This window comes from Marmota marmota, unplaced genomic scaffold (assembly GCF_001458135.2).
Source record: "Marmota marmota marmota unplaced genomic scaffold, marMar, whole genome shotgun sequence".
In the NCBI taxonomy this organism is placed as follows: Eukaryota; Metazoa; Chordata; class Mammalia; order Rodentia; family Sciuridae; genus Marmota; species Marmota marmota.
The window spans coordinates 85,439,252-85,452,729 of record NW_026000026.1 but is presented as its reverse complement, the minus strand read 5'-3'; the positions used below and the strand labels follow the sequence as shown (position 1 = coordinate 85,452,729).

Genomic DNA, 13,478 nt, shown 5'->3' with positions numbered 1-13,478 from the left:
TTTTTTTTTTTTTTTTTTTTTGGGTGCTGGGGATTGAACCCAAGGGCACTTAACCACTGAGCTACACCTCTTGCCCACCCCCCCTTTTATTATTTATTTTTTAGTTTTAGATGGACACAATATCTTTATTTTTATTTGGTGCTGAGGATTGAACCCAGTGCCTCATGCATGTTAGGCGAGCACTCTACCCTTGAGCCACAACCCCAGCAACCTCCAGCCCTTTTTATATTTTATTTAGAGACAGAGTCTCACTGGGTTGCTTAGTAATTTAGGCTTGCAACTGCTGAGGCTGGCTTTAAACTTGTGATCCTCCTGCCTTAGCCTTCTGAGCTTCTGGGATTACAGGCATGTACCACTGTTGAAATAATTTAAGACTTACAAGACTTTATGTTATAAAATAGTACAGAGACCTCCCATGGACACTTCACCCAGCTTCCCCTAATAACAATATCTTACACAACCATAGTAAATTGTCAAATCTAGGAAACTGATTTGGGTAAAACACTATTAATACAGATATAAAGGAACAAAAAATACAGGTATAAAGGTATATAAATAATTTTGATATCACTAGTTTTTACCTGCCCTACTTGGAAGAAAAGGGTTTGGTATTTTGGTATATCTCTCTATGAAATTTATGTATGTATTTATTTATTTATTTTGTGGCACTGAAGGTTGTGACCCAGGAGCATTTTCCCAGTGATCTATATCCTCAGATCTTTTTATTTTGAGACAGGATCTTAACTAGGTTGACCAGGAGGGCCTGGAACTTGGGATCCTCCAGCTTCACCTTCCAGTGTAGCTGGGATTACAGGTATGAGTCACTGTGCCCAGCAGTTCTGTGAAATTTAATCACAAACGTTGAGGCAGGTAATCATCATCACAATCACCTTACAGATCTATTCCATCAACACAAAGAAACTCCCTCATGTTACCCTTGATAGTGACACCTTTCCTTTGGCCACTACTAGTCTGTTTTCTATCATTATAATGTTGTCACTTTACAAATGTCATATTAATAGTTCATGCAGTATGTAACCCTTTGAGATTGGTTTTCTCACTCAGAATAATGCCCTTGAGATCCATCTACATGCTTCATGTGTTGATAATTCATTACTTTTTATTACTGCCTAGTAGTGCATCATGCGGATGTACTATGCTTTTCTTACCCATTCACCCACTGAAAGACATTCAGCTTGTGTGTTCAAGGGTCCCCAAGACCACCTGTTATTCACTAGGAAGATTCAGTCTCAGTGTATAGTCTTGATCTTGGCTATGATTTATAAGAAGATACAGAGCACAATCAGCCAAGGGAGAAGGAACATGGGGTGAAGTCCAGAGAAACCAGGCACAAGCTCCTGGTCCTCAGTCAGTAATCACACAGGGTATACTCAGGGTATACTCCAGCAACTAGCCAAGACAACACATGTGTAATGTTGCCAAAGAAGAGAGCTTGTTAGAGACTCGGCACCCAGAATTATTTTTTGTGGGGGTGATCACATAGACCCTTCTGCCTGGCAAATTCCAGCGTTCCAGAAGGAAAGTAGACATTCAGGATAAACCCTATTGTTTGTATAAACAGCTTAGGAACAGTGAGCCACTCTTATCAGTTAAAGGTGAGAACCTTCCAGAAACTTAAATTCCCAGATGCCAGCCAAAGACTGGCCTTGCAAGCAGACTTTTCCAAAGATAGCCATTCAAGAATGCTATAGGAACTCTTTTCTGCACACTTAGATTTGGCAATTACAAATAAAGCTATGTTGGACCTTCAAGTACAGCACATTTTCTTTTGGACACAAGTGATATCATACCAAAGATGATTCTGCAATTGGCTGACATTTATTGAGAACTACGTGCCAAGATGCAATGCATCTCACATATATAACTGAATGCTCACAACAATACCATTAAAATCCTAGTTCTCAATTGAGCAAAATGGGACATTTTGTGTACAGATTCAAACTCTAAGTAGTTGACCCAGTAGCTGAGCCCATGTTGTGTGATGCTGGGTCCCTTACTCTTATACATCAGAGTCTTCTTCCTTTCATAAAGATGCTATCATTTTTTGAGGCCTAATTATGTCAGACACTGTTAAGTACTCTATAATCATTATGTCTTTTAACAATAATCCCTGTGAGAAAGGTACTCTTTAGATTTATCAATTATTCTTTCCTAGGACCAGTCCTTCACAAGATTGTAACCTTTCTGAGTTTGTTTTCAATGAATGCAATTTTTCTTCTGTATTCATGAACCATTTTCTTTTCTTTTTTCTTTTCTTTCTTTCCTTTTTTTTTTTTTTTTTTTTTTTTTTTTGTGTGTGTGTGTGTGAGTACTGGGGATGGAATCCAGGGGCATCTTTTTCAGGCTACATCCCCCACCCTTTTTAAAAAAAGTTTTGAGACAGGGTCTTTCTAATTTGCTGAGGACCTCACTAAATTATTGAGGCTGGTCCAGAACTTGCAATCCTCCTGCCTCAGCCTCTTAAGTGGCTGTGATTACAGGTATGTACCACTACACCTGGCACATGAATCGCTTTTCTAAAGTTTGGAACCTCATATCCTCAAAATAATCTCTTTTTTCATATTTATTTATTTATTTATTTATTTTTGTTTTTTGGTTTGGTTTGGGGTTTTTGTTTTGTTTTGTTTTTTTGATCAGAATAATAAACTATTCCTCCTTTGGTCTTTCTAGGGAGTTAAAAGAATTCTTTACAAGTACAGGAATTTGTTCATTGTCATTCTTGTCTTGGAAGACAAGGAATGGTGGTTCCATCCTAATTTTCTTAAGCATTGCACCTACATTTATTCCAAGTCTATACTAGGCAAGCGATCCTTGACTGGGGCTACCTTTCAGAGGGAAGAAGCCCTTGTGAGCCAAAGAAGTCAGAACAGAATCCAGGAGGACACAGGATTCCAACAATGGGCAAGCTCTGTGGAGAAGAGAACCAGAGTGGGTTTTCTACATGTGGGAAAACACCAATAGAAACCACAGGGAGGAGGAAAGATGCCATGTCTATGGGAAGGTGAGAAGAGCATCCTAGACAGGGAACAAGGCTTCTATTGGAGAATAAAAAGAGATACTTCTAGATAGGAGAAGGGATCCACCTCACAGAGTACTTTAAATCCTCAAACAAGTAATTGAACCAGATTATTTTGGATTAGAGGGCGATATTAATGATCTGGGTTTGACAAAAATTAGCCTGGCAGTAGTTTAAAGGATGAATTGGGGATTAAGAAACAGTCACTTGATTGGAAACAAATTCAGGCAGGAAGTGCTGGGTTGTGATCTAATCTGTATGAGTGGAGAATAAATTTACATTGGTGTGGATGAAGTATGCCCATAGAAGCCTGAGCACGTGAAGAACACTTGACCCATACAGAAATTGTTGAACTGCACTTGGTACTTTCTTTCTTAAATGAGGTCAGTAAGATACTATTAAAAGAAAGCAATTTTAACCTCCAAGATAACTAATAAAACACTTCTACTAGGAAGACAGATGGTGATATAGTGGGGGGAAAATCAATGTGTATCGTCAGAAGTCGTAAGAGGTGCAGGGCTTTCTTTTATGTTGAAGTATTTTAAGAAAGCCATTTAGTATGACTAATCTGTTTTCCCCTTCAGAGATGGTTCATTTAAGTTCAGCCTAATTAAGGAGGGAATAGATAAGACAACCCAAGGTCAACGTCGGACTAGCTTTTTTACCTTATAAAAATTCATGAAAGTGGCAATATCTAAGATCTGATACATTTGGAATGAGCTATGAGCCAATGCGTGGGTGTGTATTTTTAATGAAAGCAGGGATGGCATATCTAATCTTGTCACTAATTCAAATTTCTCTGTGCCATGGTGCAAATCAAATTAACACTATGACTCTCATTTCTCCAATTATTAAAAAGAAGTGATTCCTAAGAAATTATGTATTTAGAAAATAATCACTCTGACAATGTGCCTTGAGGATATAAAATACCCTGAGGAAGCTGTGGTTAGAGGAAAAGGCGGCCTTTGCATGACCTCATGCTCTGTCAGATGCACAAGCACAGCTCCCTCCTCCCCTCCTTTACCACATTTTACTCACAGTGACCTCATTTCTGGACTTCAAACCCAGTTCTGATCATGCTAAATTTGTCCCCATCTCAGAACTACTCAAATGCCCTTCCTGAGATCTTCACATGGCTGCTTCCTTTTTATCATCCCATCTTTATGTTGAATACATCTCCTCTGAGAGGCAGAGCAAATGCTTGTGGCTTCCTTGCCCTTCACCAGACTCTACTCCTCTTCCAGCTGTGGGTGCTAGCTGCCAGTGCCTCAGCACTCTGCCTCTTTATGGATAATGATCCTGGATTGCAGAGCTTCTTCACATGGGCAAGGTCCTGGAGATAATGGCTGAAAGACTGGCAGGGAGGGGAGGGCCTGGCCAAAGAGGCTAACTGACAAGGGGCTATAGTGGACTGTCCCTTGAGCAATCTATGTAGAGCAATTCACTATCACGGCTTGCCTTCTGGAATCAGTCTGTAGCTGGACTTCTCTTAAAGTCACATCTTTGCCTAACTTCTTATCCTATTGTCTTCTGCTTTTTTTCCACATTAAGTGAAAAGTTTCTCCTTGAGATCACTGAAGCAAGAATTACCACCTTGGGGTTTGAAGGAACATGGATTAATACAGTTGATGACAGAGGTAGTCCTGGGTAACACTGGATTATCATCCACTAGATGGCAATGAGAATCCCTTCATCAATGGTGTATATGTGTGTGTGTGTGTGAAATATCATTAGTTTTTGTTTTTATTTTTGGTATTAGGGATTGAACCCAGGGGCATTTAACCCAGAGTGTGTGTGTGTGTGTGTGTGTGTGTGTGTGTGTGTATATAAATATTCTTTTCTATATTCATTAGAAAAGTGAATGTGAACCAGTCTGTATTCACAAGGAAAGGATAAATGTATACTTTTATGATTTTGTCTCAGAATTATGTTAACTCTCCTATTCTCAGTCATAATGAGGTCCAAAGGGACCTGGATCATGTGCACATTCCATAGAATTTCACATTGGTCAACTCTGTTGATGCCATGGTGTTAAGTGAGCCTGATACTAAGGAAATGGCATGTGCTCTGGGGTGCTGCTGAGACACATAGCTGTATGTGGTAGAAGATAACCCCTAAAAAATGAAGGAGTCTGCCACATTGATGAAGTTTTTAAGGGTCCAGAGCTCTGTGGCATGCCAGGACATCTCCCCTCTGGTAGAGGGCAAGTTACTGCACTTTGTGTCTTCTACCACTAAGAAAAAAGCACAGGGCTGGGGATGAAGCTCAATGGAGAACACTTACCTTGCATGTGCATGGCCCTGGGTTTGATACACAATGATGTAAGAAAAAAAATGAAAAAGAAGGGCTGATGATGTAGCTCAGTGGTAGTGCACTTGCCTAGCATGTTCAAGGTTCTGGGTTCAATCCCTGCAAAAAGAAAAAGAAAAAAAGAAAGAAGGAAGAACAGAGAGAGAAGAAAGCACAGAGCATAGTTGGCTACCTTGTATTTTTTTAATATTATTTTTTTAATAATCAACACAACATCATTTATTTATTTTTATGTGGTGCTAAGCATCAAACCCAGTTTGTGCAAGGCAAGCGCTCTACCACTGAGCCACCCCAGCCTGCTACCTTGCATTTTGAAGGCAGTATATATCATACTGGGGGAATACCACTCTGATCTACTTATTAGGTGATGAGGAAGTGTACCATATTAAGTGAGACCCAGAACAGAAAAGGGCTCTGTAATGTGTATTTGGATTACAGTATAAGAAATATGGCCACTGACCCAGGAGATTCTAGAGTACTAAATGTATCTGTAGATACCATGTGAAACATTTGGAAAGCTCAAATATGAGAATTATTATCTGGTGCCATGGCACATGCCTATAATCCCAGCTACCTCCGAGGCTGAGTGGGGAGAAATGAGTTCCAGGCCAACCTGCACAACTTACGGAAACCCTGTCTCAAAATAAAATAAAAAGGGACTGAGAGTATATAGCTCAGTGGTAAAGCATTTGCCTAGCATGCATGTGGCCCTGGGTTTGATCCCCAGTAAAAAAACATACATACGCACACACAAATATGAGAGTTGTAGACTAGAAGGGTTCTAGGGCGTACTATTGGGACCTGGAAAAAACAATGAGATTATGAGACATCTCGTGATCATGAAATTAAAGCTGCCTATCATCATGAAGTGGGCTTCCCCACCATCCCTAAACTTTAGTACTGGAAAGAAAGCTATGGGGGCCCTACCACTGAGCTATATCCTCATCCTTCATTTATTTACTGAATTTTCATTTTGAGACAGAGTCTCCCTAAGTTGCTTAGAGCCTTGCTATGTTGCTGAGGCTGACCTCAAAGTTGCAATCCTCCTGCCTCAGGCTCCCGAGCTGCTGGGATTACAGGTATGCACTATCGCATGTGGCAATGAGCTGGGTTTTGTTAGACCTACTCAGTCATAATATCAAATATACAGCAGCATTCAACCATAAAACAGAAATGGTACACATGGAACTGGCTCAAAAAGCACAAATAGGTTGTATGAACACATAGTCCAGGCTGACGCATCACCCTCTATTCTTACACAGACATTTTTCCTTTGGCTCATACAAACAGGTTCACGAAGCATGCCTAAGACCAGTTGGTAGAAGAAAAATTCCACTTGAGCTGAAGGATAAGAGAAATAGATCCCTCAGTGGCCAGAACTTCAGATGGGCTTCCTGGTTATCTACTTTGAGTGAAGAGAAAAATTGCCCAAAAGGGTATACACAGCTCAAAGGCAGTGGCAAAGGGTCTGTTTGGTCAGAGAGGGGCCTGGAAAGAACAAAACTAAAGAAATCATGGAGGAGGTCTAAAAAAAGAAGCATGTAAGCAGATCAGTGATTGGGCAAGAAGTGCCCATTAACGAGCACCAGAGCATCCACTGCAGATGAAGCACTAAGCAACCAAGGGACAGGAAGTCAACCAGAAGATGTCAGCTAGCTTCTATCACCAGCCACACCAGTCCTTGCACAATCGGCTTGAGAACAGAATAGCCATGGTGGCATGGGCCAGGGCTATGCATGATCAACAGCATGGGCTCCCTCACTTCGGCTAACCTAGTTGCTGCTGCTACCACATGTACAGCCAACACTAACAGCAAAGCTGAGCCCTCCATACAGTACAAGCCCTGGAGAAAATCAACAAGCTACTTGGTGGCAAAATGATTTTATCCAGCCCCTTTCATCCTGGAAGGAGCAGCAATTCATTTGGGCTTGATTGTATTTATCATGGGCTCAAGACCAGCTGTAGCAGTCAGTGTTGGTCCACTAACCCTAAAATCCCATCAGCCAGAATCCTGGAGGACCAGCAGCCAGATGGGATGACATTACCATGAGAAGCAATTGGAACTGAGTGGTACAAATGTTAGACTGTACCAGATGCTCTTGGTGTATTCCTATATCCCCTTCCCAGGGTGGCAAGCCAATGTTGGCTGCTAGTAGCTTAGCTTACGTCTGTGCTCTTCCCAAGGGGTTTGCTTTTGGCTGAAGGGAGCTCCCCAAGCCAGATGCAACTAGAAGGTTAATGCATTCCCCACCTCATGAATACACTGGGGCTACTGAATGACTGATGCAGAGGTGTAGGCGTAGCCCCCTTGCTTTGGGGTAGGCTCAAACATTTGTGTTCCCCCTTTCACAGTGCAAGAGGCAGTGTCAGTCACAGATTGCATTTTCAGCCTTTCTTTCAGCCAGATGGGGAAACACGAATAATTTTCACCCACAAAATATGTATTCTCTTAAGACCAAGAGGACCAAGAAGGCTTCTGTCTACCTACATGGGGAGAGGGATATGGAAACCCTAAATATGGAAACTCAGTGGAGTTTAGAATGGGAAACTTGAGTATCCAAATCACTGTGTGGAAGGCTACCACCAGTAAGGAACACCCATGCTGTTAAATGAGCAGGAAATAAACTGTGTTTAGTCAATAAAGTTTGGGAGTTGTTTTGTTACAGCGGCTGATATTATTCTAGTATACTCCACCTGTGAAATTTAATGGAATTCCTCATGTAACAGGAAGTTAAAGTGGATGCTTCCAAAGGTCCCTCAAGAAACAGATCTCTGGTATATTTCCTCTGAAAAAATGACTCAATTGTTTATGTGCTAATTCTGCTCAAAGTTTATATTGCCAAATAGTGTACCTAATTACCCAATAGTAAACATGGTAGAGTTAAAGGCAAGAGGACCTGGATTCCAATTCTGGTTCCTCTACTAGCCTGTTTTAGGGTCTGTAACAAATAATTACATTGCAGAGCTTCACTTATTTCATTTCACTGTCTTACATTTCATTGCAAAATGTGAAATGTAAGAGAGGACAATGTGACCTCTCTACCTTACACTTGCTGGTTTCCTGTATTGTATTAAAATATCTTTAAGAAATGTACAGTAAGAATTCTTTATAGCTGGGAGGAACAGGAGCACAGAGCTTGACTACGCTAATTAGTATACCAAGCTGACCCTATAATAAATAAACCCTTTGGTCGCTGAGTATCTTTTATTGTTGGGCTTTCAAATTTGGAGATGAGTCAAATACACTAGGTTCTTTGCTTTTGGTACTTGACACAGTCAAGCTGACTCAAACTGCTCAAATACTCCATTCAAGTAAAGCAGTGATTAGGGATGATTCATGTTTCATTGGAACTTGGGCCAAGAAAGCCTAGAGGGAAACGGCTGTGTTTGGCAAGAAAGGAACGCTCCAGGCCACTTGGCCATGACTGTGTCAGTGACACATGGTGCAACCCGAGAATGAACGCAACATTAAGCTGATTGAAGTTTTCTTTCCTTTGTAAATAGGCATGGCTCTATTCCAATAAAATTTTATTTACATATTTCAGTAATCATTTTTAAAAATTAACAAACCTAAAGAAATTAACTTAGAAGACACAAGATTATTAAAGAAAAAATTTCCCAAGCTACCATAGATGAATCTATTTTCTTGGTAGATAGAAAGTCTTTGGATGGTCTGTCTCTCTGAATCACATAGACTTTTGTATGGAGTAGAACATTTAATCACTTGGTGCTTGTGTAAAAAAAGCTAGGCCAAATGCAGATAATGGAAGGATTGGGAAGTATCTGTGGCTTTCTTTGACCTTTTTCTGGAATATCTATGTGCTACCTGTTATATAACATGCATGTTTTCAACGGGGAGACTTTCCACACAGGTGAGGATGCTGAGCAATCCTGGGAGACTAGAGGAGCTACTGGATTCATTTTTGACTGTTGGATCATGCCTCCCTGGACAGCTATGAAAGTCCTTGTCGAATTCAGCCATGATCAACATCCCATGAAGCATTTAAAGAGCCAGAAAAGGCAAATGATTGCAGCCGTGTGTGTGTGTGTGTGTGTGTGTGTGTGTGTGTGTAGATTGAACCCAGGGCCTTATGCAAGCTAGGCAAATGTGCTACTCCTAAGCGACAGCCTCAACAGATCTTCAACCTCTTTACCAAGCATTTTGCTGGGTTCCACTCATGCAAACCTGGCTCCCCAATATTGAGGTGTTTTATTCCTTGTTCTCTTATTTCTAGGATAAAGGGAACAACTATTCTCTCAATCAGGCAATTTTCTCTTTATAGATAAATACATCAACCCCTGGAGGAAACGTGGAAGGATTAGAGTTCTGGTTTCATAAAGAACCAACAGCATCAAGGACATGCTATTAAGGAATGACTATTGCATCACTCTCTGTCTCTCCTTGTTTACTTTCTATAATCCATTGAATCCAAGCACTTGTCCCAGAGTGATGGAGTGGTGGCCAGGGCAGACTCAAGCACATAGGGGCCCAGCCACATCTTGACTACCTGCTCCTGTCCCTAGCCAAGGGCAAGCCATTACCGCAGGCTCTGTGCATCTACATGGGCCACCATGCTGACTTGGGCCTGAGGTGCAATGAGCCATCATTGAAGCAAGACAGGGTGAACTGACCTGTCCCACAAGGCAGCCCAGCCCAGCCTGGTAGAGACACCTACTCCACATAGTGCTGCAGCCCGGAACCCCCAATCATCTACAATCTGAGGATGGGTGTGGGGGCGGGGCAGACCTGAATGAGATTGCAGAGCTAACCAATAGCATTGGTACTTTGCCAAACCCTGATTAGCATAAATTGGGACCAATAGTGTCAACCCAAGTGCTATATAAATCCCTAGACTAACATATTCATTCAGCAACCCCTATGGGGGATCTCCTCTTGTACCTGCAAGTTGTTTCTGTTCTTCACACTAGAATAAATGCTACTCCTTTCAATCTTGCCTTCTCTTTTCCTAGATTTGTGAAACAAGAAGCTGGAAAGAAGTTGACGGTGAGCTGCTGGAGTCTATTGCAACACTGGAGAGCACAGCCCCCCATTTAGAGCTGTAATACTGAGAGCTGCCAAATGCCATTCAGTGACAGTGGAGAAAAATCGGGCTTTGCCAGCTTCAACTCTCTGAGTTGACACCTAGAATCTGACACTGACAGGCATCCCCTGCTGTGATTAGCTGCTTACACTAAAAAACAGGCTTTCTTGGCTTCAGAGGCCAGCAACTTACTCAGCAACTTACTCCAGCCACCAGTACAAGCAGAAAATCAAGTTTCATCTCAAACTCCATTTTCACCATCACTTGCCAACTTATATCCGTTCAGCATACCCAGGGGTTTCCATAGCATTCCTTTCTGAAAACATCACCATTACTTCAGCCTCCTCACGGACACCATGACACTGCTCTGATATGTGTAATCCCCATGCATCTGCCATACCAGTAGACTAAGCAATTTAGACCCATTTCCCAGGATTTTATTTCCTGATCATTTCTCCTCAATGTTTCCCAACTCCATATGTAATTAAGTATAACCTTACCCCGAAATCTCTTAAAAGCAGGCTAAACTTGCATTTTCTAGCATTAGTTTCTCAGTACCAATTTCACACACCTACCTGGAAGAGCTTAAGCTTTTTTAACACATATGCCTTTCTTCGTTTTATGCCTTCTACCCTAAAGGGTACAATTCAGGATCCAATCAATCACGGTTATGTGACAGGCACTGTTTGAGGGTTAAGACACAGAAATGAAGGCAATGTGGACACAGCACATTTTCGTAGAGAAAATTGGGGGCAGGAATAAGGAGGGAAGATATTAAGCAAGTAAATAAGCAACATATATAGATGCCATGTGAAATGTGAGCTTCAGAGAAAAATAGAGTAAGAAGAAGAACAGAGAGTATCAGATGTGGTTGGAGAGGGAAGTGAAATTTGAAGTAGAGTAATTCAAGAGGGTCCAACTAAATGGGTGACATTTGAGCAAAATCCTGAAAGAAGTAAAGAAATGAGCTTGTGATTTTTTTAAATACACTTATTTTTTGGTTGTAGTTGGACATAATACCTTTATTTTATTTTATTTTATTTTTTAGTTCTGTAGGTCAGATAAAGTAATTTAATAAATAATATTCCAAATATATTTATAATAAAATTATGAAATAAAGTGTCAGGAATGGGCAACTAATAATAAAGTTTTTATACAGAAGAAGGGCATCATTAGCTGTTCAAATTTATGTCCTTGCTGAAATGTTCTCCACTTGGTCGGCCTGAGAATGGTTAAGGAACCACTCTGTCCACTCTTAGTTTCCCAGAAAGAGGTCCATCCAAGCCAAGCCCTAACACAGTCCACACTAAGGTCCATACCAGATCACCCACCCTGGCTGACCAAGAATTTTTCCTCTTTCCCTTTTTGCTTCTCCTCTGCCCACAACCTCTTATTTCATCTCAAACACAACTACTGTAAGACGTTTTATTTAATTGGAAAAATCTGAATAAAGAACCAAATTTCGTTCCCTTGAAGAAAACATTACCACAGCTTAAATAAATTGGGAAGAGGGGGGATAAGAGTGCACTGTCCATACTGGCTCTTTCACTGTCTTACCTGACTCTGAGGCCCTATCAGATGGGAATCACAGGTGTCCAAGAGAATTCTGCTAGGCCTTCTAATATGGCCTTGAGAGCAGCTGTTAACATCTGCTTCTGGCGCACAGACTGCTGAAATCCTGAGAGCTGCCGTGGCAGTTATAAAAACGTGTGAATAAACAGAATGCACAAGGACTAGATTGGTGTTTTCAGCTAGTTACAGGCAGTAACACTTCAACTAGGAAGGAAAATATATAATTTATCAAAAAATAGTTCTAATATATAGAAAAACATCTCGATCCTCTGGGGCCAAGACCTGCCCCTTATTTACATTCACAAAGCCATTGAGTGAACCAAGTAACTGGCTAGGGAACAGTGAGGCAAGGCCTCCTTTGTGGGGTATGCCAGTCACCTACTGTGTAATCAGATGAAGAAAAAACAGAAGGTCATTTGCTCATTTTTTGAGAGGACAGGGGAATCACTGGAGGCAAGAGACAAGACTTATATTAGTTTCAATTCCTTATAAGCCCTAAAATAGAATTTGAAATCTTGGACCAATGTCCTGCGTCCATGAGAATCAAGGTTAAACAAGTTACTGATCAGAATGGTTTGTTGCCATGCTACCAACATGTCATATTCTTTTGCATTTTTCCCCCCTCAAAATCCAGGTGGTTAAGGGATTGGTTGGAGAAAGTACCAAAGAACTAAAGAAAAAAGGGTCATACAGAGAGGACACTACACCAGCTTCTTGGCCTCAAAGAAGCTCTTGAGATGACGCATCTGCCAAATGCCAGTAAGGATAAGGATGACTGTCTGAGCGATGGACCACCACAGGACCCTCTGGTTGGTACTCTCACTGGTCAGACGGAAGCGTTCTTCACGATGCCTCTGGTAGTCCTGCTCCTTCTGGATCTGTTCCACTTGATCAAGCAACTGGCGAGCACGGAGCTGCAGTTCCGTCAGCTTATCCTTAGCTGCAGTCTCAGGGTAGTTGTTGGCATGCTCCCTGACCTGGATGTCTAGGTGCACACGCAGTTTGCCGCCGGCAAAGAGGGCCATTCTAGTGGAAATGGAGTGCAGACAAATCTGATGTTCACCGGGGGTGTGGGAGGTGAACGTGAAACGGCCCTCGGAGCCATACTGTCGGGACAGTACCACCTTACCGTCGGGGTCCTTCACCTCCACATGCATGCCCAGGCCAGGGGTCGAGGGAAGGAAAACCTCCTTCTGCTTGTCCCACATCTGGGTTCGATAGTTGCCTGGCCAAGCTCTGGAGGAGGCCCACTTCCGAGGGCCGGGCGAAAACAAAGGGCCTCTCCACCCTCAGCCCGCCTGACCGATGACCATGCTCTCGTTGGGGATTTCCTCGATGAAGCAACGCTTCTCCGTCTCAGCGATGTGGAAGTAGAGCCCCTGGGAGCCGGCAGCACACATCACGAGCAACAGCAACGCCGGTCGCCCCATAGCCGGCAAGCCTCTACCCACGACACCTCCCTTTATTTTTTTTTTTTTTTTTTTTTTTTTTTTTTTTTTTTTTTTTTTTTTTTTTTT

At 41.8% G+C, this 13,478-nt stretch overlaps 1 protein-coding gene across 1 annotated transcript; it reads right to left on the bottom strand.

The window, feature by feature from the left end:
* Positions 1 to 11,800: 11,800 nt before the first annotated feature.
* LOC107143023 (transmembrane emp24 domain-containing protein 4-like) lies at positions 11,801 to 13,406 on the bottom strand. The gene is made up of 2 exons (XM_015486624.2): positions 13,265 to 13,406; positions 11,801 to 13,186 (listed from the first exon to the last, which is right to left on the bottom strand). Exons 1-2 carry the CDS (start codon positions 13,389 to 13,391, stop codon positions 12,663 to 12,665), a joined length of 651 nt encoding a protein of 216 aa, XP_015342110.1. The 5' UTR covers positions 13,392 to 13,406; the 3' UTR covers positions 11,801 to 12,662.
* Between the last annotated feature and the right edge of the window lie 72 nt (positions 13,407 to 13,478).

What these genes read in the sequence shown, in the direction of transcription:
- LOC107143023 (XM_015486624.2), bottom strand. Translation starts at nt 13,391, where the DNA reads ATGGGGCGACCGGCGTTGCTGTTGCTCGTGATGTGTGCTGCCGGCTCC. An exon ending in CAACGAGAGCATGGTCATCG is followed by an intron (nt 13,187 to 13,264) that starts GTCAGGCGGGCT and finishes GAGCTTGGCCAG; the next exon opens with GCAACTATCGAACCCAGATG.